At 35.4% G+C, this 13,238-nt stretch overlaps 1 protein-coding gene across 2 annotated transcripts in view; it reads left to right on the top strand.

Moving 5' to 3' along the window:
• The window catches only part of SCAPER (S-phase cyclin A associated protein in the ER), a 164,857-nt gene that overhangs the window by 27,946 nt on the left and 123,673 nt on the right, over positions 1-13,238 (top strand). For both annotated transcript variants that reach the window (XM_086471462.1, XM_086471461.1), the window contains exons 6-8: positions 2,807-2,907; positions 4,289-4,405; positions 7,878-8,038. In XM_086471462.1, the coding sequence (XP_086327588.1) occupies positions 2,807-2,907; positions 4,289-4,405; positions 7,878-8,038 (379 nt within the window). The remainder of the gene's footprint in view (positions 1-2,806; positions 2,908-4,288; positions 4,406-7,877; positions 8,039-13,238) is intronic.

Below are 13,238 nucleotides of genomic sequence, written 5' to 3'. Positions count from 1 at the left end.
AACTGACTTCGGAAATATAACTCATATTCAGATTTATTATTTTTGTGTCTGTGTGTGAGGAATATCTCAGTAGCAGACTTGAAAAGTAAATGATCCAGAATTAAATTTTGCTTTCTATGCTCTTATTGTTAGTAACAGTCAGCACAACTTAGTAGGGGCTAACCTAAATGGACATGAATTGAATTAGAAAGCTGAAATTTTATTAGTGAAACTGAAAAAAGAACTGGCTAAAATACTTGACTTGTTCATTTCTTGTAGCAGACTTTGCTTAAGAATTATTTTGGTGCTGTAAACCAACTGCCTTGTAAGAAAGATTTTTGTTATCTTTTTTTTGTGGAGTATTTCAAAACAAAGAGCAAGTTTTACATCAGCGATTGTATTCTGTTTGATTTCCCTTGTGTTTGACTTTCTTGTGACTTTTCCCTTAAAACAACCAGCATATGTTCTCTATCTGTCATACGTGCTAGTTAAAAGGATGCTTGCATGAAAGCTGAAGCTGAATTTCAAACTTGTGTTTGAGTTAAACAAAATGAATAATTATCTGGGTAATTTTATTTGTAAAAGCATTTTGCATACAAGAGGTCCTTTTTCTGTTAAAAGGACAATTAAAAGGATAAATGGGATGTGATGTTACAAAAATGTGCAAGTTACCTGTACTGCAATAGAGTTTTTTTACTGTTTTCAGTGTTAAAAGTCTTCCTGTTAAAATTTGTAGTTATACACTGAAGAACCGATACATTTTAATTTGTAATTGTTCCCAGAATATTTCTAAGTAATAAATATTTGCTTTGAGCAGAAAATTTCTCTTAGTACGACAGGAATGACTTTGACATAATAAAGAATTTGCAAAACAGTAGCACTGTCATTAGTGTTTTTCTTTATACCATAAAAATATGTCTGTATTTTAAATTCTGCATATGAAGCTGATGTGCATTTTCATAGAATTCAAGCTTCATTTATGGAGTTTTATTTTCAACGTGTTGTCATCATAGAGTACAGTCTACATTTTTCTTGTCTTTGAGAGGGTAGTTATGAAAGCTGTTTCTGATTGGTGTGATCTCGAACTGTCTGCTTTAGAAATGCATTAATGTGCTTTGTTGGGTGATCATCAGCTCTGCTGAGATGGTGCCTTATGCCTGTTGGCTGTGATGGTCTGTGTGGTTTTTGTCATTCAGTAAAACATTTTTGAGTTTGTGAGGAATATAAGTGGTTTCCTAGGTTCCTCCTTTCTCTAGCAGGCACAGTAGATAACTATAGTTTGCTCAGTGAGAGTTTAGTCATATGGTCTTTTGCTCTGCTTTGCTGTGAAAAAATGACAGTATTGTCTGAGTAAAGACTTGCAGGATCCCAACTTAACTTTTAATTTTTTATTGGTTTTGTATGTAATCTGACTTTACTATAGTTACTACACTTGTACATTTGACCAAACTGGAAATCAGTCAGTTTCTGAAAGTTGAGGGTATTTTTATCAGAAACAAGTCTTTTAGTTCCCTACTGTTCAGGCTTTGGCATTTTAGCTATGAAGTTCTTCCCAATGCAGTGTGAAGTCAAGTTAATTCTATGTGTCTTTTCATAACAGTTAATTTTATTTGTTAGAAACCAACACATAACTTACAAGATTCTGACTACTTAATCAAGATTTTGCAGTATTTTGAATAACCTCCAGCATGCCCACATCATTTCTGACAGTCTATGTTTAATCCTACCCAGGAATTTATGGGATGGACTAGATTGCTCTTAAGATCCCTACCAGTTGTATTACTTTATGATAATGTGTAAATCTTTCAAGCCATAAAATATGTTCATGACTACAGCTTTCAGTCATTAATTCACTTAAAAATGCATAAATTCTTTGGTAACTCCATATAGGTTGAAAGTAGTTTTTAAAATGGTAGAAAACGATTGGTTTTAACAGTCAAGAAGTATAATGGGGGTATTGGAGCTGTAAGGCGTGGATATGTAGTTACTACATAGACAAGAATGTGCAATTAGTGACTTTTTTCACTTGTTAAGGTGTGCTAATCAGAGAAGAGAATGTAAACTTTGCATCTTGCAGTTTATGTCAGTTACGATGATTTTATAAACCAAGTGTAATGCTGTGATCTTTCTCTTTTTGCCTCTCAAAATATCACCATGAGTCTTTCCGAGTAAAAACAGCTTTATTAGAACAATAATACTGGTAATCTGACGTGACAATAGAATGGCTTTCACTAATCTGGACACATACAAGCAGACGTAATTTGAAAGTTCTACACTCTGGAAAGTCCGTAGGAACAGGATACAGTCTGCTGAACTTCAGAGGATTCTGAAGGATTCGGGATTCTCCAGAAGGAATTCCCTCTGTCTGCAATTCCCTTTTGTGTAGCTTTGTGTATTTTTACTTCACAGGCAGATTAATTGGAACATTTTTAGTCTCCCACAGGTCTATCAGGTTTTACAGACAACTTTTCTTATTTGATGAAATACGTTCATCATGTTTTAAAAGCTAACAACTCTGACAAAAAAATCCTGTAACAGTGATATTTATGTATGCTAGGGATTATTTTCTTGCCAAATTTTGCTGGTTTGTCCTTAAACATTGGTGCTTGCAGATATCTTGGAAAATGTGCACCTTTTTTGATAGGATAAATGTTTTAATGTTTGTGCACATAAAAAACAATCCGGGCTTTTTTGTTTTCATGGTTTTTCTAACCATTTTTTATGAGTGCTATAGACTGGTGAATTTCCTACTTTCTTTTTAGTTCCTTTATTGGGGTGGGAGGATTGTTTTTTAAATACAAAGGTTGATGTGATGGTTGCTTTTCAGGAAGTCCTGATGATGCTTGATAACTATGTAAGGGACTTCAAAGCATTGATTGACTGGATACAGCTACAGGAGAAGCTAGAAAAAGCTGATGCTCAAAGCAGGTAATTAGATTTACTTTTTTTTTAATCTACATCCAAATACTGTCTCATAGTAAACTTAATTTTGTAGCAGAGATCAAGCAAATAGAACCAATTTTAATATTTGCTTTGGGGCATCAGGAAAGAAATTTTCCTTTTGGACAGAATTGGCGTGAGGACATAGATTTTATTCTCTCTGGTAGGGTTATCAGTGAACAGCTATGCTGGAAATGATAAAAGGGTTTGGAAGTATAGTATCAGAAAGGTAAAACTGGTTACGTTATTACAATTTGTGGTGAGTGTTGAGTTTGTGCCTTTACACCTAAGTTTTAGCTTTGAGATGAGAAGTAAGGTTTTGCTGGTATAATTTGTACATGTAGAAGACGTGAGACCTGCAGTATGTGTGGAGAGATACACTCTATCTAGTTCTTCTGTTTTCCTTTGTTAGGTAGTCAGTTCAGTCACTCATCTCCCTAGGTAGAGACAAAAAGTAGACCAAAAGTGGCAGAGTGGTTTTATTAGTTGATTATAGGTTGTTAATCCTGTTAGTAGTACTGGAACCAGTTGAAAAATAACTTATGTAAGTGCCTTTCTGAGTCTGTCTTCACCAGCACTGGGTTCTCCCAGTTTGATTTTGTTTCTAATTGCCAGTTGTAATTTTAATGTAATAAGATAGCTTCAGGAGCAGTTGAAAATAAAAAAGAAAATAGCATCAGCTTCAATGAGATCCATAATGAAACTGCTACCCTGGCTTAATGAAACTGCTACCTTGGCTTCCACCTCAAACTATGTCTGTTTGGATAAGAAAATTTTATGTTAGTGGCAGTTGACTTAAATCAACCTGTTAAATTATCTTTGCAAGTACTCATTTGTCAGTAAATGTTACTGCTGACAAAGTTTGGTATGTCAGTAGCACAATAGAAGCAGTGGATGGTGATATATTTGGTTAGTTCTAAAGTTTTTTTTTATGTACTGGAGATATTTGATACCTATATTAACTAAAGCAACATTTAAATTGTGTTGAATGCTCTGTTACACAGGACGGGAAAACGTAGGGTACCTTAGATGGCTGTGGCCTTTTATGCGCATTGTTATTGTCACTAGAACTAGAGGATGTTTTCAGTCCTACCCCAGATCCTTTCCTTTTAACTGGTTGGTTTGATGTTTGGTCCCACACTGATTTAAAATAAGCATTGTGGTCTTGAGAGTATGCATTATTTTTGATATGGGTCTGGCAAATACAGTTTGGAGTTGGTGTAGAAACAATTGCGGAGATGTATGACTAAATTCAGTGGTGTTCATTAATGCTTTATAGCATTTGTCAGTGCTGTATTTCCTTTAAGGTGATAGAGAAATAGTTATTGCAAATTCCGTTTTTAAACTTTCTTTTTTTTTTAATTTGCAGACCTACTTCATTAGCCTGGGAAGTAAAGAAAATGTCTCCAGGACGCCATGTGATTCCGAGTCCATCAACAGATAGAATTAGTGTGACATCAAATGCTCGAAGAAGTTTAAATTTTGGGTATGAAATGAGATCAAGTTTATTAAGGCTAAAATAAGCATTCATTTGTTCATGAATTCATGAATACACTGTCCTTCATCAGTGTTCATGAATACGCTATTTTTTCTATAGTAATCAATGTATTGGTTTGCTGTTTATTAAGTCATATATGCAGACATATGCATTTGTGAAAGAAAAGCACATGGTCTGTAAAAGAAAATCCTATCAAGGACTTAATTTTTTATTGCTTCGCTATGTATTTAATTACTGGTCATTCCAAAGACCTGAAGATCAAATACAATTTGTGTATGTCAAGTTATCTGTTTAATACTCTCTTCCCACTACAAAACAAAGGTCAAAATGTCTGTAATTGCCATTTTAAAATTGCTGGTGTATGCAATGTGAATGGCCAGCTGAGTGTGCAAAAGTAAATATAGGTCAAGAAGAGTGAATGTAAAGTGAGATTATTATGATTCCAATGAATAGCAAAACTGATACGAGTTTAAATATAGAGCATGTTATGTATTAGAATAAAGCATCTTTTTCTTGTTAAAATGAAAATGGCTGTTTGAAAGCAGTTCAACAAAAATGTGCATAAACACCAGTTTAGAGCAGCACTGGTGCTGTTTCAGCTCTGGAAAGCAAGTGTGTATCCAATTTAAATCTTTCTCAGGGTGTGTTTTTTAGTTCATTCAGTTTTTTGGAATCTAGAGCACACACTGTACTCTTTCATAAGTGGTTGCGATGTTCTCGGCAGAGGTGTAATGTTAGAGTATTTGGTCAGTACCTCTGGGTATTGAGCTTCCTTAGATTTTTCAGTATCAAATATTTCTACCAAAATACTACAAAGTGTGTTTGGTGAACAAATTGCTCCAATGGTGCTAGTCTCTTTGTAGGGGTGTGTGTTGATACCTACCTGACAACATTTTAGAGGCGTCTGCTTAAATGTGGGATGATAGGGAGAAAATAAGCACCAGTAGTCAAATAAAACATTTGAGTCTGGTGGAAATCAATGCTCTTTTATTTTTACTAGAATACAAACAGCAGCTCAGCATAAGATGTCTTTCAGCTAAGCCTTTTTTGTATGTAATTACATGTTGCTGTTGGTGGTGGAGCTGTTTTATCCACCATCACAGGGACATGATTAGCAACTGTGTGTGTTAAAGCAGCTAATAACAAGATGAGTTGTCTGTCCTTCAGACTTGCAAACTTTTGCTTCTGTCTTAGTGTGCTTGTGTGTCTCAAAGCAAGGCAACACCAGACAACTACAATATTTTGTGTGTGTTTGAGAAAATCGGATAGAAAATAAGGGTTTATACATACTTGGAACTATGGAAATTTTTGACAGAATGCTAGGAATTATTAGGAAAGGAATAGAGGACAGAAGAGAAAGTGGTGTTGTACCACTGTAGAAATTCATGGTGAATGACTTGTACCTTTGGTCATCTCAGTCTCTTCCCAAAAGCAGTGTAGAAAAAGTGGGAAAAGTACAGACACTGAAAACAGGAACAATCAGAAGTATCCAACAATATTGATGCAAAAAGAAAAGAATTTGGAGAAAAGATAACAAGAACAGTATGATAAGTAAAATCACTTACAGAGAAGATGAATAGGAAAATTTTATTCATTACTTTTCATGAAAAGGAATTTGGAGTCCCAACTGAAATGATCAAATATCAAGCTTAAAATGACAGAAGTATTTTTCAGGACTTAGTATGCAGAATTGGTTATTAGGCGATGTTTTGGATGCCAAAAGCATAAATTACTTCAGAAATGAATATCACGAAGATTAAAGTCCAGCTTTGATTATTAAACACAAAGATCTGTTTAATAAATTTCTAAAACTTTTCAGTGTAAATTGCTGCAACCTGGAGAGTATGCCAAAGGAGAAGTCGTTCTGTAGTGTATGGTTCTGATAGTCTCTTTTTGCTTGGCTGTATGGAAGTACCAGAGACAGGCTACGGGGCTTGGCCTCTCTTCCTGGTTTCCTCACATCCCCATAGGATCAATGGGGTTTATTAAAACAAACCAACCAACCAACCAGCCATGTTTTTATAATTTATGGAATTATTCCTGATAGGGTTTTTTGATGACATACTTGATAAAATTAGAAAATAATGACAAATTGACATCTCACTGGGCTTAAAATAAGTCAACAGTATAGTTATATGGGGGTTTTCTACACATTTGTTTGAAACTTGCAAGATCTCCATTTCTTTATCCTTGATTTGCTTTAGCTGATGAGGCAGCTGGATTTGTTGGACTGTTTTAATCAGTGTTGTAGAGCTTGGAAGAGAAATCAGTTGTATGATTGCAGGTAAAGTGACTCCTGCTACGGAACAGAGTTGGACATTTCTTGAACATGTGCTTCTTGAATGTTTTCCAATTTAAAAAAATTTTACTTGCATTCACAATAAAACTGTATAGGTTTTTGCTCTAAGCCTTGTGCAGAAAATGGCAACTTTTTACAAAAAGCAAACCAAAATAATTAAAAACCCACTGCAGTTCTGCCCACCCAGAAATTCAAAGTTTCGGTGGTCAGGTTATTTGGTCATTTCTGAAAGTTAATAGAATGGCCTTACAGATTTACAATGTATTTTTGCTGAGTAGGTAATAGAAAATAGCTCTATTCCTTTATTTACTGAACCTGGAAACAGAGTACATTGTGAATTTGTGTGATCTACATTTGCAATTAAACCTGCACTTTTTTGGACTTCCTGCCCATATGCTTTGTTAGTCTCCTTGTATTAGTAATGGTTGCAGCCCATTCTATACAGTTCATTGACGAAATTAGGCTGGACCCAGGAAGATGCAATAGAAGAGCAGTTCTGTTTGGCTGTAAATACTCACCATATGTTTATGTCTATGATTTTAAAATTTGATATTAGAGAATGTTTCCTGTGGGAACTGTTTGTCCATCACTAGTGTTGCGTGTTTCTTCAGTCATGAGACATTTAAAAAATGTTAATCGGAGAATTTAGCTTCTTGTCAATTTGGTTTCATTGACTACTAAATACAAGGAATCTCACTTGGGAGATTTTTCTCCAGGTGCAGCGCTATTTTCTATATTCCGACTTTTCTGTGACTGGGAATGTGTAATAGGCTGTCAAGGTGGTCACCTAATAGAAACGAAAAAACCCCACCACCCCACCTGCTGATTTATTGCTGCATCCTTGTTTCTGTGGTTAAATTTACTTTTTCATGAGTTGAATTTATATGGATTTTGATGATGAGAAATCCACTGAGGCTTTAACATTCACGAACTACAAATTTCATTTTTTAAAACTGTGGAAAGAGAAAAGGAGACAGGCTGTGTGAGAGTTACTATGATAAGCTTTTCGTGGTGTTTTATAGTAGGTTCCAGTTTTTGGAGCTAGCTCTCAGTCTGAATTAGTGAATGCCAAGATTAGGGAGAGAGTGCTCTGATAGAGTTTTCTAGTGAACCATTCTGTTATTTGGTGAGACACTAAAGAGAGCTATGACTTTCATTTAGGAACCCTGCAGTGACAATTTCTGCAACACGCCTGGCTCCTTCTGGTGTAAGTTGGGCTGATAAGGTAAAAGCCAATCATGGAACTAAAGCTGCCAATCCTGAGCTAGCAACAGCACAAACTGGTCTGCCACCTCCAGCACAGAAGTCATCGCGGAAAAATGGCAAGTCTTTTTAAGTGGCTTAAGTTATTTCACAAACTGCGTGGTATAAAGTTAGGTCAGAGTGTAATGACCTGTTTTCAAACCAAAATTAAGTCTAATTTTGCAAAATACAATGTTTAAGTTAAGTATCGAGATAAAAGATTAATGCAGCCTTACATTGCAGTAGTTAAGTGTCAGACAAAGTTGTATTGTCATGTGTAGGTAGCATTCCACTGTATTTCCACTAAATAGAACTTGATCTGTTAAAATACCAGTACATAACACCCAGAGAAACGAAAGGTCTTTGGTCACAAACGGACACTAACTGACTGCAATTTGGAATGATTTAACAATATAAAGAATAATATGTGTTCAGGAATCTATAAAAGAGCTCAAGATATTTTTATGTGCCCAGGGAGACAGTGTTATTAGAACTGTGCTGAAGTAACAATTGATGTTTTTTTCCTTGAAGGCAAGACTTACCACATTCAGTTATGAATTGTTTCTCTAAAGATTCTCCTTGGAGAATGCTTGATGCAGGGTCTTTTGTTCCAGAAGAGGTTTGTTTAGTTGTAGACATAAAAAACTTTACCATTTGGTTTATAACTTTAGTTTCTTGCACACACTGGACGCTGAGATTATCTTCAGAGATGAATTTTTTCCATTTTTTTTCATGCGTCATCCCAGATGACTTCCTGCAAAATCAGCAGGCAGGATGTAGAAATGGATATTTTGAAAAGAAATTAAAAAGCAATGTTCATAATTTGGGGTTTTTTTAGAAGAAAAATTACTGGAAGAGCATGTATTAATTTAAGATAGTTGTGTGTTCAACCTAGTAGTAGTATAAGTCATGTATACTGGTCGGAGACTTGTGGTATATTATGGAGCTAAAATACCTTGTCCAAGTGTCTTACAATTTAACATAAGCTGAATTCAGCAGTATGTAGATTCTTCAGCTTAGAAAAGAACAATCAAAACCATACTCTAAAACTGGTTGTTTGAATGGGAATTGATTGGCGCTGTTTATGTGAGGGAGTATCTTGCTCTATGTAGTTGCAGTGAGCTGGTTAGAGAACAGTAGCAGTTTGGCTGAGTTTTCAACAGTGTAACTGAAGGTGTAATTCCACTTCTAATTTTTGCCAGTAATTGAAGCTATTCACAATGAAAACTTTTTCTGTTGATTATTGCACATATTGAAGTGACAGACTCCAAGCTGTTGTTAAAATACCTTTATTAGGGATTCTTGTGAGTATGGAGAATTTTATTAGCTACACAGGGAATAAAACTGATCTGCACTTCATATGGATAACATTTTTAAGAGGCTAAAAGGAAAACAAAAGGCCTTATCCTTTTCTTAGTTTTAGGTATTTAAAGGGCTGAAGCATCAGTGTTGTGCTCTATTTTATTGGCTGTTATCTGCAGCTGATGAGCTTCAAAAAGAGTGAAACCCCTTAGGTTCTGTAGTACTGGCCTGTAAGTCTCCAATAATTTTCAAACTCAACTGTACTATACAATTCAGACTTGAAACATTTCATTTTAAGAAATATCAGTCATTCCTTCTAGAGGCTTTGTTTATTCTTAAGAATTGGTTATCTCTGACATTCAACACTGGACAATTTTGTAAAAACATTTGTAATGTTTTTAACAAATCAAATTCTCTTTAGGAGCATGTTATCCTTTGTGTGGAAGCCAGAATCACTTTGGTAAAATCAAATTAACCTCACTGATTGGAGCACAAGAGAATCTGTGAAGTTGGCGCAAAGGGAGTCACAAAGGCTCTTCACATGCATTATTGAAGCAGATATGAGGCTTGTGTATCATCTGCTCTGCCCCTTTACCAGCTAATGCACTCACAGCTGTTAGGTACATTCAGGCCTTGTGGGAGGGAGGGTTCCTTCTGCCACCCTGTAATGCTCTCTTGCCCACCCTAAAGCCCAGCTGAGGCTTACAGTGACAAGATTTCCCTAAATCACTTTCTCCAGTGATTTCCAACAGGATTATCATTAGGTCTCTCAATGGTTTTGTGGAATGGATGAGTGATATGATACTGTATCTGTTTCATGGTTGATGGAATTTCCAAATTTAAACAAATTAGTCTTTAGGGAGAGAGAAAACATGCTATTTTTCCAGATATTTCTTTAATATATTTTTTTCTGAATGCCTAATTAAATGGCATTAAATAATCTTATCTCATTTTCTCGTTAAATTTACTGTTACCCTCAATGTTTTAATGACTTTTAAAAAATATTAATTTTGTGTTTTATGCTTGAGGGTTTTCTACAATATGAAATATAGTCTAGTCTTATTGTCTGACCAGTTTATGGCAAAAGATTGGTTTAGTAATAGTAGTACATAGAGGCAATAGCCTAGCATGAAATTAATTCCCAGGTGCTCATGGTAAGAGGTGAGATAGGTTGTACAACTTTAGAGTGTGTATGAAGACTGGAAGTAGGTGCTTACAATTAGAATAATTGTTTATTGCTTGTACATAACTTAGGAGAAAGGGCAGTCAAGAACATGTAAAAGTCTCAGAAATATTGAATGTTTTTTTCTGTTGCCACACTTGAAATCTGGTTTTAATAATTATTATGGATTATTGCTCCTGTCCACAGCTGTGAATAGATGTTCTTTCTATTGTAGGTAAGACTTCAGACTTTGCAGGACATACAGTCCTCTAAAGTAACTGTCCTGGTTTGGGCTCGGACATGCTGGCACCTGATCTTGTGGAAGCGTGTGTAGCTTCTCCATTGAGAACAAATTGCAGAAATGTCATCACAGACAGCAAAGGACAGTTTATTTCTGGCTGGGTTGTCAAATTCTTAAGCACAATTTCTGTTGAATTTTTACATTCATTCTCTTTTTTTATCTTTTTTTTTCCCTGTTGTGTTTCTAAGTGACTATTGAAAGTAGTCTGCCAATTAACATCTCTAGTTAAAGTCTTGCCTATTAATGCACCATCTCTTGTTATGGTTTGTAAATTGGCCACTTCTTGCACCACTACGTTTTCTCAGTTGTGGGTGTTTTTTATTATTATTTTATTGTTCTGGTTTTCATGTCTTCTGCTCTGTAACTGTGTTTCAGCTGACTTCATGTTTCTAGATCCGCTTCCAGATTCTCAAGTAATCATGGTTTTCCAAAGTGCCTCTCACACACAGTAATACTACTTTAGATTTTTTCTTTTTTAAAAAGGGGCTGAAGTTTAGTAATGAGTGGGGAAGGTCAAATAGGCTTTGGTAGTATATTACTTGCAAGTAAATTTTTAAGAAGGGACTCTCATCTCCTGAGGTAGAACTCCTAAGAGTTTTGCACATACTTGCCTAGATTTATTTTATTGCTGTTGCCAGTAAGGCTGCTTGGCCAGTTCTTCCAGATGGAGTAGCTCCAAAAGAATAAGGCCCTGGTGGCTATGAGGGCCTCAAGGTAACAGATGGCTTGTCACTTCCATGTAATACAAGAGCAAGCAGGGACAGGGAAGTTCAAATGAAACTAGAGAATGATCAAGGTAGTCAAATGAATTATTCATTAACAAAACTCTGGGAGTAATCAAACCCAGCATGTGATACTTAGCCTGTGGTGATGGCTACTGGGCTCTATGAAAAGAATTCCAGACTTAGGGAGAAAAAGTGAAGGAAGGGAGGAAGGGTGATGCCCTTCTGCGTATCAGCTTTGCTTCAGATTAGGAACTATGTGATCTAATGTTAATAAATATGTTAGCTTTGCAAACTTTTTTAAAAAAAATGTGCCTGGAAGTGACTGAATACTAAACTGGTAAGTGAATTAAAATGAAAAAGTAACTTCTTGTGCACAGCTCGTTGTCAGTTGGCATAAAACTCTTAAACTGATTCCAAATGTTTCAATGGTCTGAATGCGTTCTTGCATTAAAATCTGTTTTGTATTTAAAGAATTCACCAAACAGTGTTTTTTCAAACACAAATATTTCTGTGCTGTTAAAATAATTGGATGAGTCTTGAGTAATAATTATAAATCTGACAGTGAACAAATACAAAAATTGATCATGTATAGCTTTTACTAAAAGATTCATTCTTATTGTAGTAAGTGTGATTATGGCTTTGCTGTGCTCTGTATAATTTTATTCTGATTAGTTTTATAATTTTAGACTACTAAGAAATATGCCATGAAACAAGGAATCAGCTAGTTAAGGCAGTCAAGAATGTTTGGGGTTTTTTTGGTAGAATTAACTTCAGTAGATATTAGTAAAGAAATTAGTAAAAGATATTAGAAGATATTAGCACAGTTGTTACTAAGATATATATAAGATTAATATCACTTGTTATTTAGATGTTGGTAAATTTATCTTTAGGTAGTAGATACTACTAAAGAGTATCTCCTGATCTGTTTTAATGTAGAAAAGATGCCTTATGTAAGAGCTGACTTCAATTTTGGGAGCAAGAAAAAGTGAAATCTTGCAACAAACTAGTTTCAGAAATGACAAGCAAAAGGAATTGCAATCCCAAAGTCTGCTGCAGTAAAGCAATGGCGATTTTCTTGGTTGATTTCATCAGTCTTCTGAACAGTCGCTTCATTGTCTGTATATTGCTTGCCAGGGAAATTTCTTGGCCAAATTTTGTCATAGGTTCTGTACAGCAAAATCTTTGTGGTCCTATCAATTACAAAAGTCAGTGGGGTAGGAGCAGTCCTTGTGGTCCCGCGTAATGCAGGGCCGTATTCTACACAGGCTGAGTGCCTGGAGCTTTCTGCAGTAAATCTGTTTGTGATTCTCATGGAATTAAAACCCTACTCTCTGGAGTGTTGTTGGAGATAAGATTTTGTCTCTGAGAGGGTAATAACATGTTTCGATCACTTGGTCCTGTAGGTAGTAGTATTTTTTGCATATAAGATGAGGAAATGAAAATAAAGCCAAAATTGCTTACAGGGGTCAAATGGAAAGTCTGTGGTAAAGCAAAAAATACAATCCGTATCTTTTTGACTGCCATTCCCCTCTCTAATCAGTGGTGCATACTGAAGCGTGCGCAAGTGCACATGGGGGAATGAACATAGAAAGGCTTTTTGCAGAGATATGCTGTCTCTGGTTACCGTCAGTAATCTGAAGAGATCAGCTATAGTCATTCACACAAAGTTTTGGAATTTTGTTTGCTTTAAAATATACAGTGAATTTTCTAAAGTAAAAGTTTCCACAGTAAAATATGAAATTTAATAATCTTTTGCGTCTGTTGTACTACCAGTATTGTTAAAGTTTGAA

The sequence above is a fragment of the Leptosomus discolor genome, chromosome 11 (assembly GCF_034619465.1).
Source record: "Leptosomus discolor isolate bLepDis1 chromosome 11, bLepDis1.hap2, whole genome shotgun sequence".
Taxonomy (NCBI): domain Eukaryota; kingdom Metazoa; phylum Chordata; class Aves; order Leptosomiformes; family Leptosomidae; genus Leptosomus; species Leptosomus discolor.
Note: the sequence above shows the minus strand (reverse complement) of the source record. Positions and strands in the feature narration are given on the sequence as shown.